This window comes from Gymnodraco acuticeps, unplaced genomic scaffold (assembly GCF_902827175.1).
Source record: "Gymnodraco acuticeps unplaced genomic scaffold, fGymAcu1.1, whole genome shotgun sequence".
Taxonomy (NCBI): Eukaryota; Metazoa; Chordata; class Actinopteri; order Perciformes; family Bathydraconidae; genus Gymnodraco; species Gymnodraco acuticeps.
Window position 1 is genome coordinate 20,245 of NW_022989950.1, and position 24,708 is coordinate 44,952.

At 41.6% G+C, this 24,708-nt stretch overlaps 1 protein-coding gene across 1 annotated transcript in view; it reads left to right on the forward strand.

The window, feature by feature from the left end:
* The window catches only part of LOC117542780 (sodium- and chloride-dependent betaine transporter-like), a 39,931-nt gene extending 16,341 nt beyond the window's left edge, over nt 1-23,590 (forward strand). The window contains 10 exon segments of the mRNA XM_034210622.1: nt 7,601-7,735; nt 7,865-7,968; nt 8,311-8,435; nt 8,531-8,643; nt 19,492-19,629; nt 19,737-19,839; nt 21,549-21,634; nt 21,636-21,650; nt 21,985-22,155; nt 22,256-23,590. Coding sequence (XP_034066513.1) covers nt 7,601-7,735; nt 7,865-7,968; nt 8,311-8,435; nt 8,531-8,643; nt 19,492-19,629; nt 19,737-19,839; nt 21,549-21,634; nt 21,636-21,650; nt 21,985-22,155; nt 22,256-22,375 — 1,110 coding nt within the window. The 3' untranslated portion in view covers nt 22,376-23,590.
* The last annotated feature ends 1,118 nt before the right edge of the window (nt 23,591-24,708 follow it).

Consider the following 24,708-nt stretch of genomic DNA (forward strand, 5'->3'; position numbering starts at 1 on the left):
TGGCCCATGCGGCAGCTCTGCCGGTTAAGTGGGAGATCATAAACGCTATCTTAGCCTCATCAGATACAAAAGCTGCTGGATTAAGTTGGTAATGTAAATCACACTGGACTAAGAAGGCTCTGCAGTTGCTCGATTCTCCTGAGTATTTCTCCGGTGCTGCCAACCGCAGTGGAACAGGAGAGGCATGATTCACAGCAGGATTGGCATCAGGTGGAGTAGCAGGAATCGGAGCTGTGGGAGCTGCCTCCAGATGAGAGAGAAGCCTGTGGAGCTGTGTTGCCAGATGGTTCACCTGTGAAGTGACGGAGGTCTGGAAACCCTTCTGGCGATCTGAAAGCTCCTTAACTCCTTGGCTAATATTCTTTAGCTGCTCCTGGTGTTGATGGATGACGTTACCCTGTACGGGCAGGGCGGTCTGCAGCGTCTTGGGGTTGGCTGAGTCCATATTTTGGGTCAGTTCGTTCTGTTGGGAACCGTGACTCACTGATATGAGGACTCAATTGCACAACCCGGAGACGAAAAGGTTTGAAGAAAAATAAACTTGAATGGATCAAAAACAAAGAAACACTCTTTACAGAGGGAGTGACAAAACGGTCACAAAACAAAACGCTCTCATGGAGGATATCACAAAAGGTACTTGGTCTCTCTATGGCTGCTTGGATCTGACTTCTTGGCATGACGAACAAGACGAACTGACAACAGACAAGGGGAGACAGGACAATATATACAAGAGGTAAGTGGGAACAGGTGGAAACAATCAGGGGCGGGGCAGACGCAGAAGAATAAGAACTAAACATGGAAAAGCAGCGTTTAGCTATTATGCCCCGACAATCTGGAACAAACTACCCGAATCGTGCACGTCCGCTGAAACACTTCCTATTTTAAAATCCAGACTAAAAACATATCTATTTGCCGCTGCTTTTAATTGAGCTGTTTGTAAAGCACTTTGAATTGCTGAAAGGTGCTGTATAAATAAACTTGCCTTGCCTTAATCCATGACAAACTAGAGTTGAGACCAAGAGGTGGAGTCGCAGTCTTACACGCTTCTCTGCGCTCTCTCCAATAAAATACCTGTGAGGGAATAATTCTCGCCTGTTGACATTTATGAGCAACCCTGAGTCTGTTATCTCTCTTAAGGAATGGGAGGCTCCAGCTATCTTGATAAACGAGTTTATGACCGGTCAACTCTCGGTCACAAAATGGTTTACGGTTGTGGGAACGCTGGCTTTGAGGCCATTAAGGGTCAGACGCAAGTGATTCAGGGTGCCCAGCTATTTAGTCTATCTCCCCAAATATGTTGTTTACTCTCTCTGAACTAGTTAAAAGGGCTATCGAGAGCGAGGCGCTGCAGAATTGATGTGGCAACCCACCCGTGCAGTCAGAACCTCTGGCTTCTGTGACTTGTGATGTGAAATTCTCTGGGCGATACTTGTAATAAACCACCAGTGTTTGACATCAAAGCTCCAACTCTCCTCGTGTCTCTCTGAGTCCTGACTCTCCATTGCTGCAGAAGTTTCCCTTACAATACCCAATATTAACGGTGTGTGTGTGTCTGCCCATGGACAATTTAAAGTAAAACCTAATAGAGGTGTCATACATAATAACCTAATAAAAGTAAATGTAACAACTACTACAGTGCAACAAAACACGAAGATTAAAAGTGGACTCTTAAACATAAGATCTCTAGCATCTAAAGTAATATTGATAAATGATTTAATATCAGATTATAATATTGATATATGCTGTCTCACTGAAACTTGGTTGAGACATGAAGAATATGTCAGCATAAATGAGGCCACTCCACCCAGCCATATCAATACTCATATTGCCCGAGGCACGGGCCGAGGAGGTGGAGTTGCAGCAATCTTTGACTCAAGTTTACTTATCAATACTAAACCAAAATTAAATTATACCTCCTTTGAAAGTCTCGTTTTTAGTCTTACGCATCCGACCTGGAAAACTTTGCAGCCAATCTTATTTGTTACAGTGTACCGTCCACCAGGTCGTTATTCCACATTTTTATCAGAATTCTCTAAGTTTTTATCAACTTTGGTACTTAAAACAGATAAAGTAATTATCATAGGTGACTTTAATATTCATGTTGACGACGATAAAAATAGCCTTACTCTTGCATTGAACTCTATATTAGATTATATTGGTTACCGTCAGAGTGTAAATAAACCAACCCACTGCTCTAATCACACTCTCGACCTTGTTCTGACTTATGGTATTGAAATTGAGCAACTATTAGTCGAACTGCATAATCCTGCTTTATCCGACCATTTTTTGGTAACTTTTGAAGTACTGTTACTAGACTACAAAGCATTAGTCAAAAGCTCCTGTTAGTGCTATAGCCAAATTGAAGGAAGATATTCCATCAATACTTAACTCGATAGCATGTCTGCATGTAAGGGAGGAAACTTATACAAAATGTACACCACCCCAAATTGATCATGTTGTTGATAGTGCTACAAGTGCGCTGCGAATACAATTAGACTCTGTTGCTCCTTTGAAAAAGAAGAATTGTATGTGCTTTTTTAATGATAAAATTGTTACTCTTAGAAACAAAATTAATGACCTCTTGCCTTTGACCAGTATAGTGTTATCAACAGCTCCCAGAAACGTAAGTTCTAATATTACACTATATAGTAAATTAGAATGCTTTTCAACCATACACCTTGAACAATTTAATTCAATTATTCTTTCTTTTAAACCATCAACGTGTATCTTAGACCCAATTCCAACTAATCTGTTAAAGGAAGTTTTTCCATTAATTAACACTTCTTTATTAAATAATATGAATATCAAATCAAATCAGGTTTTATTTATATAGCACATTTTGAAAACGATTTTTGGTAGAGCCAAAGTGCTGTACATGCAAATAATAAATAACACATTACTACAGTCACAAACAGAAGACAATCAATTACAACAGCAAATATAAAAATCAAAACACAGGGAAATGTCATGAGTCGTGCTCCGCTCTGACTAGAAGGCCAGGGAGAAGAAGTTAGTTTTTAGTGTTGATTTAAAAACCCCTAGGGTCTAGGCCGACCTCACATGGAGGGGCAGAGTGTTCCAGAGCCTAGGGCCAGCTGCTGCGAAGGCTCGGTGCCCTCGGGTTTTGAGCCTGGTCTTGGGCACTACCAGCAGCAGCTGGTCAGCCGACCTTAATGCTCTGGCTGGGGTGTGGCGATGGAGGAGTTCGGCTATATAGGCAGGAGCCAGCCCATTTAGTGCTTTAAAAACAAATAAAATGAGTTTAAAATCAATGCAGAACCTAATTGGAAGCCAGTGCAATGAGGCCAGAATTGGGGTGATGTGGTTACGCTTTTTGTGGCCAGTGAGAAGACGTGCAGCTGCGTTCTGCACTAGCTGCAGGCGTCTAATTAACGCCTGGTCCATACCCACGTATAGGGCGTTGCAATATTTCAACCTTGTGGTTACAAAGGCGTTAATAACCCTTTCCAGATCTTTAAAAGATAAAAACGACTTTGTCTTGGCCAATAGTCGTATTTTAAAACAGCAGGTTTTGACTACGCTGCTAATCTGCTTATCAAATTGAAAAGCGCTATTGAAGGTCACTCCAAGGTTCATGACAGAGGGGAGGATGTTTTTTATTGAGGCAGCCCAGAATATCAACTGGAGAGGCTGGAGGTTGGGGTCCAAAAAAGATGACCTCGGTCGTGTTCTCGTTGAGGTTGAGGAAATGTTTGCTCAGCCAGGATTTGATCTCTGTCAAGTAGTCCATCAATAGCTGTAATGAGTTGACATTAGAATTGAGAGGCAAATAGATCTGTACATCATCGGCGTAACAATGGAAGGGGATGTTGTGTTTTGTGAGAATTGAACATAGTAATTGAACATGTACAGTAGAAAAAGGATGGGGACTTGGGGAACCCCACAGGTAAGAGGGGCTTTGGCAGAGGAGAAGGCACCTAGCTTATCTTATATGTGGGGTTTTTTTTGGTAACCACTCAGAGGTGGGAGAAGTTCAGATCTTGTACTTGAGTAAAAGTACCAGAGTGTCGGAATACTCTGTTACAATAAAAAGTCCTGCATTCAAAATGTTACAAGTAAAAGTACAAAAGTATTATCAAAATATAGTTAAAGTACCACCTGCAGAGGGATCTAGATTCAGGTGTTCTTTTCCCCATAGAGACCGCCTCGCTGCACATTATCCCTTGCATAAAGATAGATTGTGGGTCCCTTATAACATGTTGTACACAGTGGAAATAAATATTCTGGTTACCTCAACATCAGGGATCTTATACATTAAACTCCTTCTGAATCAAACTGTCACGGTAGCATTACCTTACTGATCCCTCTTAAATTAGAAAAACACATGTTACTTTACCAGCAGAGAGAAAATGGATTATTAAATGATTAATGTGACTAACAAAGAGCAGTTTGATTATTAAGTATTATTCTGTTGATCAATGTCATTACATTTGGTGAAAAGCACATAATGACTTGTTTAAGACTTGTTTTGTCAGAGTTTAGGACTTGACTTGAACTTGCCCATCCTGACTTGAGACTTGACTCAGACTTGAGCGCAAAGACTTGAGACTTGACACGGACTTGCAAAACAATGACTTGGTCCCACCTCTGGTAGACGGTGGAAGCAGGGAGAGGCATACACGTGCCTTGATCCCTGCCGAGTCGACGCACAACTGCTGATTGGTGTCAGTGCCAGAAACACTTTTTAGGAGCAATGTGCTCATGGTATAGATGTAATTTGGTTGTGTGTGTTGACCACATGTGTCAAACTCAAGGCCCTTGGTGGATTTCATTTTGGCCCACAGGATAATGTTTGATTACTATTAGATCTGGCCCGCCGGTATATTGCACGCACACCTCAGCTCAGAGCCTGAGCCCAAACATTGATGAACTTGCACCCAAGATGAGATGCCAAGTATCTGGCTTGAACTAGCATCACAGAGCAGCACACTGAGTTTAATGGATGTTTCATTCTGCACTTTTTTTCTTTTTGCTAACAACAGAGCATGTTTGGTTTTTTCTTTGAGGGAAATTGTTTTTCTCCGCAGGGTGGCTGGTGTCTCCCTTAGGGATAAGGTGAGAAGTTCGGTCATCAGGGAGGGACTCGGAGTTGAGCCGCTCCTCCTTCGCGTCGAAAGGAGTCAGTTGAGGTGGTTCGGGCACCTAGTTAGGATGCCACCTGGGCGCCTCTCTAGGGAGGTGTTCCAGGCACGTCCAGCTGGGAAGAGACCAAGGGGTAGACCTAGGACCAGGTGGAGGAATTATATCTCTTCGCTGGCCTGGGAGCGCCTTGGGATCCCCCAGTCAGAGCTGGTTGATGTCGCCAGGGAAAATAAAGTTTGGGGCTCTCTGCTGGAACTGCTACCCCCGCGACCCGACCACGGATAAGCGGGAGAAGATGGATGGATGGAAATATTTTTTTTTAAGCTGTTGTTGGTCTGTGGGAAAATGTAATCGTAAGAAATGACTCCGGAAAAGCTGCAGATAAAGCCATAAGAAATTAATGCAACTGATTATTTAATGTTTAATGTTGTTTTTATAGGCAGTAATTTAAGCTTTGTTAGTTCCAGGTTTACTGTGTGCAATAAGTTCATTACAATAAGTTATGCAATAAACATTGAACCAGTCCGGCCCTCGACTAGTACAGATTTTTTAATTTTGGCCCACCGTGTATTTTAGTTTTTTCACCGCTGGTGTTGACGGTGGAAGCAGGGAGAGGCACATCCCTTTCCCATGCCTTGATCCCTGCAGAGTCGACGCACAACTGTTGATTGGTATCAGTGCCAAAAAAAATGTTTAGGAGCAATGCGCTCATGGTATAGATGTGGCGCATACATCTTAATTCCTACTCTTTTCCCTAACCCTATCCTAAGGGAGTGCATATACGTAGACACGTTGTGCCTCTCCTCCTCTGGTCCTTACTTCTTACTTGCTACCCCTTTCCCTCAACCTATCCTAAGGGAGTGCATGAACGTAGACACGTTGTGCCAGCGGCGCCGGATTCATTTTAGAAGTGGGGGGGGGCAAAAATTGCGTATAAACTTTAAACTAAAACATTGTTTATTTGAAATCAACTGAAAAAAAACTGTAACGGAACCTGCCGTGTTACCTATGATTACTATACGCCTTACATTCATAATTTCAGCGGAGGGAGGGGAAGCGGCGCTGTGGAACAGCAGAGTGGCGAGAGAGAGCTGTCATCTTCCCTTTACAAGCTTAAAAAATGCCTGTAGCTAATGAGATTGAATATAACAATCAAAAATAACAAAATATACACAGCTAGATCAGATTTTTAGATGCAACTTTAGAGTAGAGGAGAATTATTGAAACGGGATATGTACAGTATTCCGCGGCATCCGCCGCTGCGAAAATGTGGGGCAGGGCTGTAAAGTGGGGGGGGGCAATGGCCCCCTGGCCCCCCTGCTTCCGGCGCCCTTGCGTTGTGCCTCTCCACCTCTGTTCCTTACTTCTTACTTGCTACCCCTTTCCCTCAACCTATCCTAAGGGAGTGCATGTACGCAGACACGTTAGTTTTGCTGCTATAGGCTTAGACTGTCGGGGGACACCTTACTTCTTCCTTCTGTCTGTCTGTACCTGTGTACTCTCATGTTCCAAATAACCCAGCTTCCCCCAAATTTATTTTTGGTTTCTATCTACGCCGGGATCCTGAGTCCTGGCTGAATCTGTTGCTGCGGTCCTGTGTCCTGGATCCTCTATCCTGAGTTCTGGATTTGAGTCCTGGACTTCGAGTCGTGGCTGAACCAGTCTCTGCGGTCCTGCCTGACTCTCATCATACTACTTCCCTGATGGCTCCCACAGGATTGTTGACATCCTCGTGGATTCATCTTCTTATTATAGACACATGCATTTCCAAACATTTGGTCTACCTACGCTGTAAATGTATTATCTCTTCAATTTACACACGGCATCTATTGCACATCTGTCTGTCCTGGGAGAGGGATCCCTCCTCTGTTGCTCTCCCTGAGGTTTCTCCCATGTTCCCCTTTAAACTGTGGGATTTTTCCTTGTACGATGTGAGGGTCTAAGGACAGAGGGTGTCGCATTGTCATACTGATATTCTGTACAAACTGTGAAGTCCACTGAGACAAATGTAACATTTGTGATATTGGGCTATATAAATAAACATTGATTGATTGATTGATTGATGTGAGGATAATAAATACATGTATCCTGATTATTGAAGCTCAAGCCGGTGACGAGTGATATTTTCCTAACAATGCCACCTGTAGTTTTGCAAAGAAAACGTACACATTCCAAGTTTGATTGGAATTAAAGACATTGTCCACTCTCCTCTAAAATATTAGACATGAACTCCAATGACATGCATTTTTTCTATCTGTGTTTGTGCTCTTGGATTTATATAAATGTATTTTTTACCCGTTACAACCTTTCTGCAGGTATCCTACCAGGTGCAGGATGTGCATCTCCTGGTAGCTGTACAATTGATTCCTCTTAATTCAAATGAGCTACCTACCATTGTTCATGTTGTTGTATTGTTCATATGCAGTATAACATATTAAGTAGACCTCTAAAAACAGGTAACATAATAAACATAGAGGATTGTTTTTATTCATCTCAGGTGGTGTATTTCACGGCTGTGTTCCCCTATGTGATGCTGGCCATCTTGCTGGTCAGGGGGTTGACGTTGCCGGGGGCCTGGCAGGGTGTGGTCTACTACCTGTATCCAGATCCTTCTCGCCTGGTGGACCTTCAGGTAGACCCTGCACAGTTTCACACCTACCTGAATTGAATACACAAAAGAAGGTAGATGAAACAAGATCCTCCTGTGACTGTTATAACGCTGATGATCTAAATACGTGTTTTTTAAATATTTCTTCATGAGGTGTGGATGGAGGCTTGTGCCCAGGTCCTCTTCTCCTATGGCGTCGCATCAGGAACCCATATCACAATGAGCAGCTACAACAAAGTCACAAACAACTGTTACAGGTTAGTCATGTGATCAGTAGCTCCATTAATATATTGGGAGCTTTTGTTGATTGAGTTTTTATTTTCTTTGAGTATCTGCCACGTGCTGGGTTATATAATAATGTATGACTGCATTCAAACAATACTAAGAAATAGGGGATGAAGTGTAGCTTTGCTTTCTTTTGTAAATCTCAAAGATGAAAACTAGAACTACCTTAAGATATAGATACATCTAGGGGCAATAAGAACATCAAAACTACCTAAGGACGGATTGTCCGCCCAACAACATAAAGTCTATTACTGTCAGTACATTTTCCCACTGAGTTCTGCTCTACATGCTGTGCTTTGTGTTTGTGTATGCAGGGACAGTGTGTGGTTATGTGTGCTCAATAGTTGCACCAGCTTAGTTTCCGGGTTTGCAGTCTTCTCATGTCTCGGATTCATGGCCGAAAAACAGGGCATTCCCATCGAAAAGGTCGTCACATCAGGTACGATTTTCAAGTGCAAAGCTACCATCTCTACCATCTCTCTCAGAATCAAAAGTACCCTCACAACGATTCAAATGTCTCTTCTGTCCTCGCAGGCCCGGGGCTAGCATTCATCGCTTTTCCTCAGGCTGTTGCCATGATGCCCGTGCCTCAGCTGTGGGCCGCCTGCTTCTTCATTATGCTCATTCTGTTGGGACTGGACACTGTGGTAAGATACACCACAAACGGTTGGTGTCCTTCATATAGGATTAACTTAAGATATGCTGCAACTGTTTATGCTGTATCAGTGAACACACACGTAAAAACATTGGCGAATTTAATATTGAAGAATTAATATAATATGATGGCAATGTAGTCGGTCAGTCAGTCGACCACTTTAATATACACTAAAATACCTTTAAAAACGATGGATAGATTGCCATCAAACTCCACTTTCCAAAAATGATGAATTCCCTGACTTTCTTCTGACATATTTTTCTTCTAGTAAAAACTTACTACCTCTGACTTTTCATCCAGCATCCAAATTTGAATTACTCTTTGGTTCAAAATGGAACCAATAGCTAACATTCCTAACCAACTCAGCTATACTTGTCGATAGACTTAGAATAAGCTTTCTGGGCCAGGGATTTGTAAGGCAAGGCAAGGCAAGTTTATTTATATAGCACCTTTCAACACAAGACAATTCTAAGTGCTTTACAAAAATGAAAGACATTAAGAGCATTAAGAAACATATTATAAAATGATATCTAGAAACACTAATTTAAAAACAATGATATAAAATGACATTTAAAAACACTAATTTAAAAGCAAAGATAAAAAGCAAAGATAATAAAAGTTACAGTGCAGTTTAATATATGAATATATTAATTAAAAGCAGCGGCAAAAAGAAAAGTCTTTAGTCTGGATTTAAAAGTAGTCAGAGTTGCAGCGGACCTGCAGGTTTCTGGGAGTTTGTTCCAGATATTTGGAGCATAATAACTGAACGCTGCTTTACCATGTTTAGTTCTGACTCTGGGGACAGAAAGCTGACCAGTCCCTGAAGACCTGAGAGATCTGGATGGTTCATAATTTAGCAGTAGATCAGAAATGTAGTTTGGGCCTAAACCATTCAGTGCTTTATAAACCAGCAGCAGTATTTTTGAAATAAATTATTTGACACACAGGAAGCCAGTGTAAAGACTTCAGAACAGGAGTGATGTGATCCACTTTCTTAGTGTTGGTAAGGACTCAAGCAGCGGCGTTCTGAATCAGCTGCAGCTTTCTAAAGGATTTTTTAGTGAGACCTGTGAAGACACCATTAAAGTAGTCCAGTCTGCTGAAGATAAAAGCATGGATACGTTTTTCCAAATCCTGTTGTGACATTAGTCTTTTAATCCTAGATATGTTCTTTATGTGATAGTAGGCTGATTTAGTAACTGTTTTAATGTGACAGTTGAAACTCAGGTCAGAGTCCATGACTACACCTCGATTTCTGGCTTCATCTGTTGTTTTGAACATTGCAGACTGAAGCTCAGTGCTAACTTTTATACGTTCTGCCTTGGCTCCAAAAACCATTACCTCAGTTTTATCTTTGTTTAATTGGAGAAAGTTAATCCAGTCATTGATTTGTTCAATGCACTTACTCAGTGTCTGAATTGGAGCATAGTCTCCTGGTGAAATGGTTGTGTAAATTTGTGTGTCATCTGCATAGCTATGGTAACTTATTTTGTAGTTTTTCATTATCTGAGCCAGTGGTAGCATGTAGATGTTAAAGAGAAGAGGCCCCAAGATGGAGCCTTGAGGAACCCCACATGTTATATTTGTCAACTCAGATGTGTATTTACCTATAGAAACAAAGTTTTGTCTGTCCTTTAAGTAGGATTCAAACCAATTTAGAACTGTTTCCGAAAGTCCCACCCAGTTTTCCAGTCGGTCTAGTAATATGTTGTGGTCAACAGTGTCAAACGCAGCACTGAGATCTAATAATACTAACACTGAAGTTCTGCCACTGTCTGTGTTTAAGTGGATGTCATTGAAGACCTTTACAGTACAAGAGCAGTCTCAGTGCTGTGGTTTGGACGAAAGCCTGACTGGAACACATTGAAACAGTTATTTAAATGCAAGAAATTACTCAACTGTTGAAAAACTTATTTTTCAATGATTTTACCTAGAAATGGGAGGTTTGATGACTGCCGTTTTTAGAGCCTGTGGAAAAACACCTGATTGAAGAGATGTGTTTACTACATGAAGTAGATCTGAGGCCATGCAATGAAACGTTTTTTTTTTAAAAATCCTGTAGGCATAATATCAAGGCAGCAGGAGGAGGATTTCAGAAGTTGAATAATGTCCTCTAGGTTTTTATCATTAATCTGATGGAATTGTGTCATGGTGTTTGAATTGATTTGAAGTGGACACAGGGACAACACTTTTGCTGTACCTGATACAGAGGCACTGACTGCTTGTCTAAATATCTGAATTTTGTCAGTGAAGGAGGCAAATTCATTGCAGGCCCTGGTGGATATAAATTCAGAGGCTACTGACAGTGGGGGGTTAGTTAGTCTGTCAATTGTAGCAAACAAGGCACGTGCGTTGTTTTGGTTTATGGCAATGATGTCAGAGAAGAAAGACTGCCGTGCATTTTTCAATTCCAATTTATAAAAGCCAAGTCTCTCTTTCAAAATGAACGCGGAGATTTTTTTTTCGCCACCTGCGTTCAGCTTTTCAACACTCTTTTTTCTGTTTTCACGGTCATGGCCTTTCTCCATGGAGATATTTTCGTTAATCAAAATGATCTACTAGCTCATTTACTGAGATTTTAGCAGGGGCAAGTGTGGAAGAAAAATTCTGAGTAAAAATGTCCCTAGTATTTTCAGTTAAATATCGCTTTGTGGTTAACTCTTTTTGAACATTTTTTTGAACAGAAATAGAGCTCTCAAAGAAAACACAGGAATGATCAGAGAGTGAAACATCAGTCACCACAACCTTTGAGATATTCAGACCCTTTGAGATAATTAAATCCAGAGTGTGCCCCTTATTGTGCGTGGGCTCCGTCACATGCTGAGTCAGTCCATAGTTATCAAGAACACAAAACAGTTATTTACCCCTCTGTCCTGGGGGTTGTCAACATGGATGTTAAAATCACCAACAATGACTAGACGGTCAAAGTCAATACACACTATAGACAGCAATTCAGTAAAGTCATCAAAAAAGCTTGCACAGTATTTGGGTGGTCTATAGATATTTAGGAACAGGGCTCGAGAGGAGCATTTCAGCCGAAGGGCCACATATTCAAAAGAAGAAAAGTTCCCATAAGATGTCTTCCTCTATTGAATGGAATCATTGAACAGAATAGCAACTCCACCTCCTTTCTTATGCATTCTTTCCTGACTCATAAAACTAAAGTTGGGAGGGGTTGATTCGATAAGAGCAGCTGCAATGTTATTTTGTTCAAACCAAGTTTCCGTTAAAAACATAAAATCGAGATTGTGCTCAGTGATACAATCATTGATTAAAAACGTTTTTCCTGCCAAAGACCTGACATTTAATAAAGCTAGTCTAAGTTCGTTAAATACACTATCAGTCAGGTTTTTTGTGACAAGCTGTGGCTGACATGGAATCACTGCTAAATTTGATAAACTCACACAAACGTTTGAGCGCTTCCTGTTTCTAAGCTGATTCACCGCTCTCAATCTATTACCTATCAACACAGATATCGGCAAAGCTACTGGCAGGCAGGGCCCCGGCATGTCCTGGAAATAGTTGAGAGTGCCATACGCCCTTCAGCCTGGACCCAGCACATACAGTTGCAAGAAAAAGCATGTGAACCCTTTGGATTCTCCACACATAGCGTTGTGTGTTCCTTCCAAACAACTCAACTTTGGTTTCATCTGTCCACAGAATATTTTGCCAGTAGTGCTGTGGAACATCCAGGTGCTCTTTTGCAAACTTCAAACGTGCAGCAATGTTTTTTCTGGACAGCAGTGGCTTCCTCCGTGGTGTCCTCCCATGAACTCCTTTCTTGTTCAGTGTTTTACGTATCGTAGATTTGTCAACAGAGATGTTAGCATGTGCCAGAGATTTCTTTAAGTCTCTAGCTGACACTCTAGGATTCTTCTTCACCTCATTGAGCATTCTGCGCTGTGCTCTTGCAGTCATCTTTACAGGACGGCCACTCCTAGGGAGAGTAGCAACAGTGCTGAACTTTCTCCATGTATAGACACTTTGTCTTACCGTGGACTGATGAACATCAAGGCTTTCAGAGATACTTTTGTAACCCTTTCCAGCTTTATGCAAGTCAACAATTCTTAATCGTAGGTCTTCTGAGAGCTCTTTTGTGCGAGGCATGGTTCACATCTGACAATGCTTCTTAAGAATAGCAAATTCAAAACTGGTGTGTATTTTTTATAGGGCAGGGCAGCTTTAACCAACACCTCCAATCTCGTCTCATTGATTGGACTCCAGGTTGGCTGACTCCTGACTCCAATTAGCTCTTGAAGAAGTCTTTAGCCTAGGGGTTCACATACTTTTTCCACCCTGCACTGTGAATGTTTACATGGTGTGTTCAATAAAAACATGAAAACATATAATTGTTGGTGTGGTATTAGTTTAAGCAGACTGTGTTTGTCTATTGTTGTGACTTAGATGAAGATCAGAACACATTTTATGACCAATTTATGCAGAAATCCAGGTAATTCCAAAGGGTTCACATACTTTTTCTTGCAACTGTACATATATATCATTTTCAAATCATTTAATTTGTTCCTCTTCATAATTTCCTTATAAACTAAGTAGGACGATTTAAAACTCACTTAATTGGGTTAATTTTGAAATGGCTTCAGTTTATCATCATAACAGATCAAAAAGTTCAGATTCATTTTTACAATAAATCAAAGAATGATGCACTTCTACAAACAAAAACAACATAATTAAAACATTTAAACAAACTACTAAAAGTAGATGAACTACATTATTCAAAAGTTTACAGTAACTTCTGATAATAACACAGGGGAAATAAACGAGGCATCTCTTTTCCTCTCTCTCTCTCTCTCTCTCCTGACAGCCCGTCAGTATCCGGGTTAGGCGGTTCTAGTGTTCATTTAAGGCCCTGTCACACTGTCCCGAAATTGACACCCGATGGACACACGAATATGGAATTGTGAATTTCGCACGAAGATGGCCCCAAACCACACACGAAGGCAACATTTACATTACATTTAAGACATACAACTGCAATGAAAGTACCAAAAACAATTATGTTACAGTACTATGATACTGTACTGATATCTTCAGACTTTGTTCTTTACTTTATCCGTCGTTATATGTAGAAAATATTAAGTTTTCTCCGTAATGTTGTTTCCATAACAACAACAACTTCCTGTCAACTATCCTTCAAAATAATATATTATATCCTTTTTAGTTTCACAGAACACAAATTGGGTTATTTACATAATATATTTACATGATTTTGTTGTGCAATAAAACAACCCGATGGACACACGATAAAGGAAATGTTCAAATTCGGCTGTGATCGTAGCAACATCGGGCCATTCGTGAGGGCATCTTAAGCCATCGTATGACCGCCGGTGGAGTTTCTCAGGCTCTGGCAGCAACTTCGTGAGCGGTGGCAAAATCTTTGGCATGCCAAAAAATTGCCCAAGGACATTGCGAAGGTTCATTTTCGTGTTGAATTCGTGTGTCAATTGTGCCCTTCGTAAGGCCATCGTGAGGGCATCTTGTTATCATCGGTGCCATCGGGCATTCGCCCCGATCAGAGTGAGGGTGAATGCACCGATGATAACACGAAGATGACACGATTTGACAAGATGCCCTCACGAGTGCCTTACGAAGTTGCCGCTCACGAAGTTGCTGCCGGAGCCTGAGAAACTCCACCGGCGGTCATACGATGGCTTAAGATGCCCTCACGAATGGCCCGATGTTGCTACGATCACAGCCGAATTTGAACATTTCCTTTATCGTGTGTCCATCGGGTGTCAATTTCGGGACAGTGTGACAGGGCCTTTACCGTTGTGTCTTCTCTTTGAATGCTTAATCGATTTGAAACCAAGTCTAACGTAGCTTAAACTTAACGTTAGCTTTCTAGCTAACACAACACATTCATGCACCTTTCTCTCTGGGTTTTTTTGTAGTGACGAATGAAGTTGGATGTTGTGGTGGTCGTGTCACTGAGCTTTATGCTGCAGACCCTGCATACCGCTGTTTTCTTATTATTAGCGTCATCGACAAAATAATCCTTGAATCCAAACTTGACTATTTGTGGAGTAACGCTAGCCGCTGCCATGTTAACTGACACTCCCATGGGAGCCTGCCTGCAGACCTCCACTCTCAGCACAGTTCCGGTGCAGGCTGCACTCTCAGGACACCTCCACTGTCAGTACAGGAAGTGACGATTCTGACGAACACGTTTTTTTCCCCGCCCACCGAAGGAATCGTTTGATGGAATTTTTCAAATCACAATGGAGATTCATCACGGAGGGGATGAGTCCGCCCACCGTGCACTTTGGGTCGGCCTTGGTCAAGCCCTTTTGACCCCCCCAGCCTGGTTCTCGTAAAAGTTTTTCGCTCAAATTACACCATGGAGGAATGTAACGGGAGTTGACAGGGGACTCTGCCCACCTCACGAGTGTCTATTTTCACTTTCCCCCCTATTTTCCCCGGTTTTATTATTATTATTTTTTGGCTATTTCACCCGGTTTCTACCGGGGACATTGCCCGGTCTCGGGTGTCGCCTCACGGCCTGTGTCCAGCCCCCCCCTACTCATCCATATATTAACGGATTTTGACAATTTTTTCTCCTCTCCTCTCACTGATCGAATGGCAAACGCGACACACTGTCGGAGGGCCTCCGCGCCGGCCCGGCCTAGTGCCGGTGCTCTGGCGGTCGGTTCCTCCGAACTGCGGGTTCGACTCTGATGGCCGGGAGGGTGTGCTGCGTTGGGGTGGGGGACTTCCCCCACCCCAACGTATCATTTTTATATTTATTTTTTATAATTTTTAAACTATATATATATATGTATAGGGACACCTTGTATTGTAGTTAATATCAGTACAGTATCACTTAGATTGATTGAACTGTTCTGCCCTTACAGCGCGTATCCCTATGCGTAGCTAGACAGTTAGCTAACATTTAAAAGTCCTCCAATAAAGATGCAAGGTTTTCTTTCTTGACTTTACTGTTCTTCTTTTACTTTGTAAAACTGTAACAATACAGAAACAAAACACATATAAGTATGCAGGCTTTACATAACATATAAGTAGCACTGTACAAACGACACACATACTACTATTAGGAATTAGCCCCCTCTCGACACTCCTGCCGTCTAGTGGGTTGCCAGGTTTGCGCACACGGCGCTATAATCACCCAATCACGTTTAGAAAAAAACTAAATGTAATATCTCAATACAAAAACGCAAATATTTCATTTTAAAAAGTCAAGTCCTTTCAAGTCAGCTGTCTCAAGCTTAAGTCAAGTCTCAAGTCATGAATACCAAGTCAAAGTCAAGTCAAGTATTTTTCAATGTTAGTCAAGCAGGTCTCAAGTAAAAAAATATGCGACTCGAGTCAAGTCATGTGACTCGAGTCCCCACCTCTGCTAATGGCCTATAAAGTTTGGATATTAGAAAGTTATTTTCATCGAAGCAGGTGCCACAAGCTGCAGCAGCAGCAGTATCAGCAGCTGACAACAATGTCATCACCAGCGGTGAAGAAATGGATGATGTTTCAGGTTTGTGAATCTAATGGTGATATCTGCACTCTGGCTGACTAAGATGTGAAAAAGAGTGATGTAACGTTAATGTTATAGCTAGTAAACATGGAGTAACCACACTAAGTATACCCTTATATGTTAGTATGTATACAGAACATGACTAAAAATGATCCTAAGATATAACGTTAACCCTTCACACCTCAGTCTGCTTTTAACACACTAAAATAACGTATTCCATTTTTTATTTTGTTTTCGCACGTGGAATTATACCGGCTCTCGTTTCAGTACACATAACAACGGAACCATAGCAACGGAACTGACAGGCAACGGAACTGACAGGCAACCCTCTGATTCAGACTCCGATTGGCTGTGACTGCATCCACTCAGAGTGTCCGATTCAGAAACGTGACTCTTACACTCTTTACGTCACAAACAAAGATGGTGGATGAGAATAGATCTATAAAACGATAAGCAATGTGCCAGAATCAAGGTGAGACTATCCGCATCCTTTAAAACTCTACGCACATTCGTTTCACCGAAATAAGTAAACAACTGTATTTGAGTGAGTTAAGGCATTAGTTTGCTTCATTAAAGGGTGTTAATGAATAAGTGTTCTCCAGTGCCTTTTGTCCGCTTTAAGGTATTATTAAGGTAGGGTTAATGTTGCTCTCAAAGTGCACCAGATTGATGCTTTTAACTTCAATAAAAAAAACACTAGAGGAGGCGACAACCCCCCTAAAGGATGTTCGGTCCACCCCCCACTTGGAAAAAATGGCACTTTATCCCTGCACCCCCCACCCAACAACTCCTGGGCTAAGTCACATGACTTGGGGCTAAGTCACATGACTTGGACTCGAGTCAGACTCGAGTCATCAATTTGATGACTTTGGACTCGACTTGACAAAATCACAAAACACTTGCGACTCGACTTGGACTCGAACACCAATGACTCAGGACTTGACTTGGACTTGAGCCTTCTGACTTGAGGTAACTTGATACTTTAATTCAGGGGTCTCCAACACGCCGATAGCGAGATGCTTCGAGAAGAGCAGACTCCAGTCGGGGGGAGCAGAATCTTCAGCCGCTCCTACTCTTGCTTTGAATCCATGCAGGCAGGGGCGGGACTTTATTTTGCTGAGCCACCATGCGGCCAATCATATGCGAGGACACACTAGGATCATACCATTATGTGAAAGAAAGGTGGGGGGCAGACGCTCCAAAGACAGCAGGTTTAGTGGTACAGGCCAGCTACAGAGCAACAGGGAGACGGGGAGCCGGATTTAAATGCAAGCGCGTCGGAAAAAGTCAAGAATTTAGCGAAAATCAAAAAAAAGAAGCAGCATCTGGCTGCATTTCAATGATATTGGAGAAAGCAAAGCTGAGTGCAGGATTTGTAAAATGAAAATAACCTTCAGAGCAGGTTTTTTGTTTTTGGTAACCACTAAGGATTTATTGTCAGAGGTGGTTCAGGACTTGTACTTGAGTAAAAGTACCTGAGTGTACAATAAAAAGTCCTGAATTCAAAATGTTACTCAAGTAAAAGTAGAAAAGTATTATCATCAAAATATAGTTAAAGTACCACCTGCAGAGGGATCTAGATTCAGGTGTTATTTTCCCCATAGAGACCGCCTCGCTGCACATTATCCCTTGCATAAAGATAGATTGTGGGTCCCTTATAACATGTTGTACACAGTGGAAATAAACATTCTGGTCACCTCAACATCAGGGATCTTATACATTAAACTCCTTCTGAATCAAACCGTCACGGTAGCCTTACCTTACCGAGCCCTCTTCAAATAGAAAAAAACACGTTACTTTACCAGCAGAGAGAAAATGGATTATTAATGTGACTAATAAAGAGCAGTTTGATTATTAAGTATTATATCTGTTATTCCATGTTATTACATTTGGTGAAAAGCACATAATGACTTGTTAAAGACTCGTTTTGTCAAAGTTTAGGACTTGACTTGAACTTGTGTTTTTCCGTTACCCTCCTGCACTCAAACAGAAATAAACAGAAAGGTAAGAAAAAGAAGACGACAAAGCCTAAAAAGAAAAAATGGATCTGAGCAGGAATCACAATTGAGCTCTAAAGGTACATTCACACAAAACGCGATGAGATTTTTTCGTGTGTCACGATTACATGTAAAGTCAATGCAAAGACGCGGATAGACTGCAGTGGCGCGAATGGTGCGTCATTGGCGAGAGTTACATTGTTTTAACTCGAGCGACACATTTGCGTGATGCTGTCTCGCAAAAAGCCAATCAGCGTTCAGAATCTCTGACTCTCGTCACTGACGTTGAATCAGAAAACCAAATCAGCAGCCTTTGGCTCTGGGTGACAGCACACAGAGCTCACAGCTCCTCATATCTGTTCAGAAACTGGAGAGAAGTTATTAATGTACAACTCACAGAATGTCTGTGGCATGGGGAATACAGTCGCTGCTTTATTCATTTCTGTATGCCCCGCCTCCTCACCCGGGCGTCTTGTTGGAGTGACGAGACTAGACACAACTGACAGCCTTGGTCAAACTTCTGCGAGTAAAGCGATGCGTCCGATGTGAACGCACAATCAGGCTTGTCGTTTAAAAGTAGTCTTAGTGTTCATCCAAAATCATCCAACGACAATTGTCTATCTAATTAAGTTTTCTCAAGGAAGGTTGCTTCAGAGGGAAGCTTATTCTCATGTGGGCCACTCCTGCAGCTCTCCGTTGAGATTAGTCTCACTGATACCCCTTTCCCACCGAACCGGTTCCAGGACCAGTTTGGAGCTAGTGCCTGATTGCGAATCAATTCTTACCGTTTCCACAGCAGCCGGTCCTGGAAAATACAACACTATGACAAAATCATGAATGCAAACTTCAACAGCAGTGGACAGCGGAGGACACAAGCTTCCTTCTGGTATTTGGTCCTCGCAAGAGATTCAGAGGAAGTTGGAAGGGAGTACCAGATCGGAAGCCATTTTTCAGCAACTTCACTGGAGCAAATGGTCCATGTGTCCTGTAGTTTTCTTAGCAAAAGCAATAGATCACCAGTTCACTTGACAGGTACCATGTGTAACACATTCTTTGAACCAGACATTGTGCGACATCATTTTCTTCTGGTTTCTGTGGGAAAGTTAGATTTGGAATGACCACAATTTGCAAGACCCATTATCCCAAAAATACTTCTTGTCTTTGTGTCATTGGTAAGAACATTGAGAGTATGCCATGCATAACACCTAGGCTTCAATGGTGATTGTACCTCCAGTATTCAGATAAGGCCCCATACTTCCTAAATCTTGTGAGCCATGTATGGAATGATAGTGAAAACCCAGCTAGGCTCATTACTTTTCTGTCTGCTTGTTTGTGTCAGTTTGCAGGTTTGGAAACGTTAACATCATCAATGATTGACATGTTCCCTGGACAGATGCGCAGACCTTGGCGCAGAGAAATTATCCTCGTAGTCTTCAGCTCTTTCACCTTCCTGTTACAGATCACTCTCACCACACAGGTACTAAACAGGCTGGCATTCCCCCTCCCAAACACATTGGCTAACATTTAGCATGTTCTCATATGGGATGAGTATTTAATTGACATTATCTCTTCTGTGTTACCCAGGGAGGAGTATACCAGTTCGAGCTGATTGATTACTATGGTGCCAATGGGATATGTGTGCTATTTGTGTCTTTGGTCCAGTGTGTGGCTGTTGGCTGGGCCTTCGGTAAGTGCTATAAGTACCAAGGTTCAGTTATGCTTTAGTTAACCACATGCAATTTTAATATCCAGCTATACAGTATATCTAAAACGTTAATTTGTTAAAAGTACCAAACCTTTTTAGGAACCCTTTCTGTCTCTTAACCATAAAAACAATGGTCTTAATTTCACACACCTTTTATTTACATCCAATGGCAACATGTAGAACCACCCTTAAAGTAGTGTAACTGTAATGTGGAGATGCGAAAGGGCAGATAGAAACTTTTCTGGAATCTCAGCTGGTTCATATTGATGATAACAGTGTCTTACCCATGCCAATAGTCCAGCACATATCCTGTCACAAACCACATGCTGCTCATTGACTCTTGATTTTTCTCTACCTGAAAATGTCTTATATATATATAGGACAGGGATGGGGAACCTTTCTCCTCTCAAGGGCCATTTACATGTTTTCAACATCCTCCGAGGGCCGTACAAATGATTGACCTCTGCTTAAAAATACTAAAATCACAGCCCATTAATTTCGCCTTTCTTTCATGCTGTGCAAAGAAAAAGCAACATCTTAATCCAGATATCTTACCATGACTCGCGCATGCATGCACGTGCACGGTGTGGCGTGACCACCAAAACAGAAAGATATGGACACAAGATGTGTGTAAATGTATTTAGTTTCCTATCCATGTGAACATGATTTAAGTGGGGAGGGACCTAACCTCCTCTAGGTGGGTCCGGGGGACATGCTCCCCGGGAAGACTTTTTTAAATGTTGAAGTTAATACCATCAATCTTGTGCACTTTGAGAGTAAAATTAAGAGATATATGGATACATCTCTCAACACCCATATGAAACAGAACTTTCTTTTTCTTTATGGATATTTTACAAATCACTCTCCTTTTAAACTGTATTCTTGTTTATTAATAACAACTTTTTTTTTCATACCTGTTTACATTATTCTCTTATTTTTTTATAACTATAATGATCATATAAAGATGTGCCTTTACCTCACTGGTTGGAGAAAAAGCTTCTTATATGTGTTAGCATAGCTAGCTAACCAGATGCTAATAACAACAAAGTTATTGACTGTATGATCAGTATGACAGATGAACAGATCGCCACTGGGCTTTCAGCTAAAGACACAGCCACGCAAAAACTGTGGCATGTGTACGGCTCCTTATGGGTACTGCAATTTGTGGAATTGCCGGAGCGGCGTTCTGGTGCTCTCCGTCAGAACTGCACCCCTGTCAGACGAGACATATACCACGTGATGACACGTTAGGCTCGTGTTGTGTTCAACGACCCTGACCTTGGCCAGGAAAAGCAGGCACTCGCTTGTTTAATTATTTTACGGTCTAGAGTTCTTTAATTTTTTGATTTTTTGCGTGTGTTTATAAATTACCTCGAGGGCCGTACCAAATGGTCTCGCGGTCCGTATACGGACCGGAGGCCTCAGGTTCCCCACCCCTGATATAGTAGATCATTTTTTAGATAAATCTGCCTTTGCCTGTTGTACTGTAGTTATGTGTACATACAATACTTTTTTGATTTGGTCTATTAGCCTTAAATTGTCTCATGTTAGTTTTAGGGCTTCATAAAAAAATGTTGTGTTCCAATAAGTTGTTAAATGCCAATCCATTGGTGTGACGTACATCGTTATTTTATAGCAGGAGGTCCTGTCCTTTTAAAATGTTACTAACAAACAGTTTTAAATAATGCAGGGGGCTGAGAGGATACGTGATGCACTTGAAGACATGACGGGACAGAGGCCGGGGGTTTTCTACACTGTGTGCTGGCGTTACGTCACCCCCTCTGATCTGCACTGTGAGTTACACACAAGTCTGAAAGAAAGTAGAATACATACTTTTGATTAATACAACTATAGTGAAGTGAACTATAGTGCACACACAATTGTAGGCCCAAATAAACACTCTCAGCGCTTTAGAAATGTTTCTATGACAACTAAATCTTGACAATATATCACCGCTGTTGTATGACAGATTAGCCCCCTTGGATCGTACTGCCTATTTGGGCTACCTCTAATTTGTTAAAACAGGGATGTATGTTTGAAAGGGAGGAATACCTACCTAAATGTCGGTAGACTGTGTCAAAAATATTCCACAGAACAATGATTTTTTTCCTCTGCTTTTCCTTCAAGGTTTGCTTCATTGGCTTCTTTCTGGATTTCCAGCCTCTGAAAACAAGCGACGGCTCTGTGTACCCAAACTGGGCCAACAACCTGGGCTGGGCCATAGCCTTCTCCTCTGTGGTCACAATACCCATCTGTGCTGTCAGCAAGTTCTACTTCACAGAGGGCTCTTTCAGACAAGTAAGAGCACCAACACAACCCGCTTACAGTCTTTCTGCTTTATTATTGGTTTTCAATATTATTCTGTTTGTCTTTTGTCCATTTTTTCTGTCCTCAACAGCGTCTGTTGGTGCTGTGGCGTCCTGTTAGTGATCCTGTTGGTCCCAAAATAAAAGAAGAACGTTCCCTGAATGAGACAGAAATGAAGTCGTTGTCCGCCCCTTTCCCTGACATGTTATGAGTCAGGAGCCGGGGCGGACTGGGACTACAAATCAGCCCGGGACTCTCGACCGGCCCACGTCGGTACCGCCAAGTAAATACCGCTAGTGAATTGTCGACAGGGGGGGGGGGGGGTGGGGTGCTAGTGACTTATCCAACCGGCCCACATCGTCCGACTGGCACACTTCAGTACTGGCCCATTGGCCAGTCCGCCCCTGATAGTATACTGAAATTGAATTTACTTAATTTTATTAAGGTAAGTGGTTGCACGAAACAAATTTATTAAGTTCACTGTACTTATTAGTTTTGAGTAATTTCAACTTAATCATACTGATAATTTTCAGCTAAACTATTTTGAGTCATTTCAACCTAATCATACTGATAATTTTCAGCTAAACTATTTTGAGTCATTTCAACTTAATCATACTGATAATTTTCAGCCCAACTATTTTGAGTAATTGCAACTTATTCATACTGATAATTTTCAGCTCAACTATGTTGAGTAGAATTTACTCACTAAACCCATGTTAAGTGTACTAAAATGGATTATGTAACGTAACCTTTTTTCTTTTTGTACATTCAGATCAATTCTATAGTTTAATTCCTACATACAACAATTAAGTTGAATTTAATCAAACATTTTCAGCCATTTTTACTATGTTAACTTTCAATATATTAAAATAAAACAAACATCATATTTGATACATACTCTTACTTTATTATCTTGTACAAAATGACGTAACATGAAGCATGCGTCTTAAACATCTTCTGATTCGATAAAAACAACATGCAACTATCATGGCCTCCACACTTGTGTGTGTGTGTGTGTGTGTGTGTGTGTGTGTGTGTGTGTGTGTGTGTGTGTGTGTGTGTGTGTGTGTGTGTGTGTGTGTGTGTGTGTGTGTGTGTGTGTGTGTGTGTGTGTGTGTCAGGCTGCCAGGTGTCCACAATCCAATCACCTCTGCTATAAGACTCCGGCCCTGACTCCTCCACTTTGCCATATCGTAGACTCTGTAACCACAGTCAGTCTCTAGTTTTGGAAAGTCTTCAAATCCGATTCCCTGTTTGACCAAATACTTTACTAAGGAGTTGGTGGAGAGCAAAAACAGAGCTAAAAGATAGTGAATATTGGACTTATCAGATGGACAGAAACACCATTTCAAATGCATGATCATGTTGCTCTGTATCAGCTCAATGTGTACAGTAAATAGGCATTTCACCATACATTCACCATGTGAAATATATAATTACAGTGGCGGCTGGTGGAAAGTATTTTTGGTGGGGCTATGGAAATAGCGACTAATTCCCATTTAAAATCAGGAGACTAAATAACAGTGTGTGTGGGTGTGTGTGTGTGTGTGTGTGTGTGGTGTGTGTGTGTGTGTGTGTGTGTGTGTGTGTGTGTGTGTGTGTGGTGTGCGTGCGCGCGCATCTGGCACTATATCAGACAGGGCTACTATGCTAAATTGCTTTAATAAGCATTTTGTGTCTTGTGGCTCTCTGTTTGATTCTGTCACTGACTGTTACTTCTGCTTCTGTGAACGCTCCAATCCTTGACTCTGAACAATGTGGTCTGGAAAACCCTTTCAGTTTTACTCCTTTACTATTGGTATTGTTCATGAAGCATTATCCAAGTTAGATCCTAGGAAACCGGCTGGCCCGGACAACTTAAGAACCTTTCTTTTTAAAGTTAGCTGCAGATTTTATTGCTCCACCTCTTACTACTCTTTTTAACCTCTCCCTCAGCACAATACAATTCCAAAAGTATGGAAGTCAGCTTATGTCTTGCCTTACTGAAAGGAGGGGGAGGCAACTATTTTAAATAACTATAGGCCAATCTCAAAATGGTCAGTTCTGGCTAAGGTGCTCGAAACGACTTGTGAGTGAACAGGTAAAGGAGTTGTTATGTAAAAATGATATCCTGTCTAAACATCAGTCAGGCTTCAGAAAGCAACATAGCACCACTCACTGCCACAATGAAAGTGGTGAATTATATTACGAGTATTTTAGATAATAAGCAGAGTTGTGCAGCTCTATTTATTGACCTTTCCAAAGCGTTTGACACCGTCAGATCATCGCATCTTAAAGCAGAGGCTACTCAGTATCGGCATATCCAGCCATGCAGTGGGGTGGTTTGTAAACTACCTCTCTAAAAGGTCCCAATGGTGTCACTTTGATGGACTGTCTTCTGAGTGGTTTAAACATTTATAATGGTGTTCCCCAAGGTTCTGTTTTAGGACCACTTTATTATCCATATATATTAACAGCGTAGGTGATAATGTGGATGAAGCTACTTTACATTTTTATGCAGATGATACCGTGATGTACTGTGCAGGTCCCTCCATTAAAGAGGCT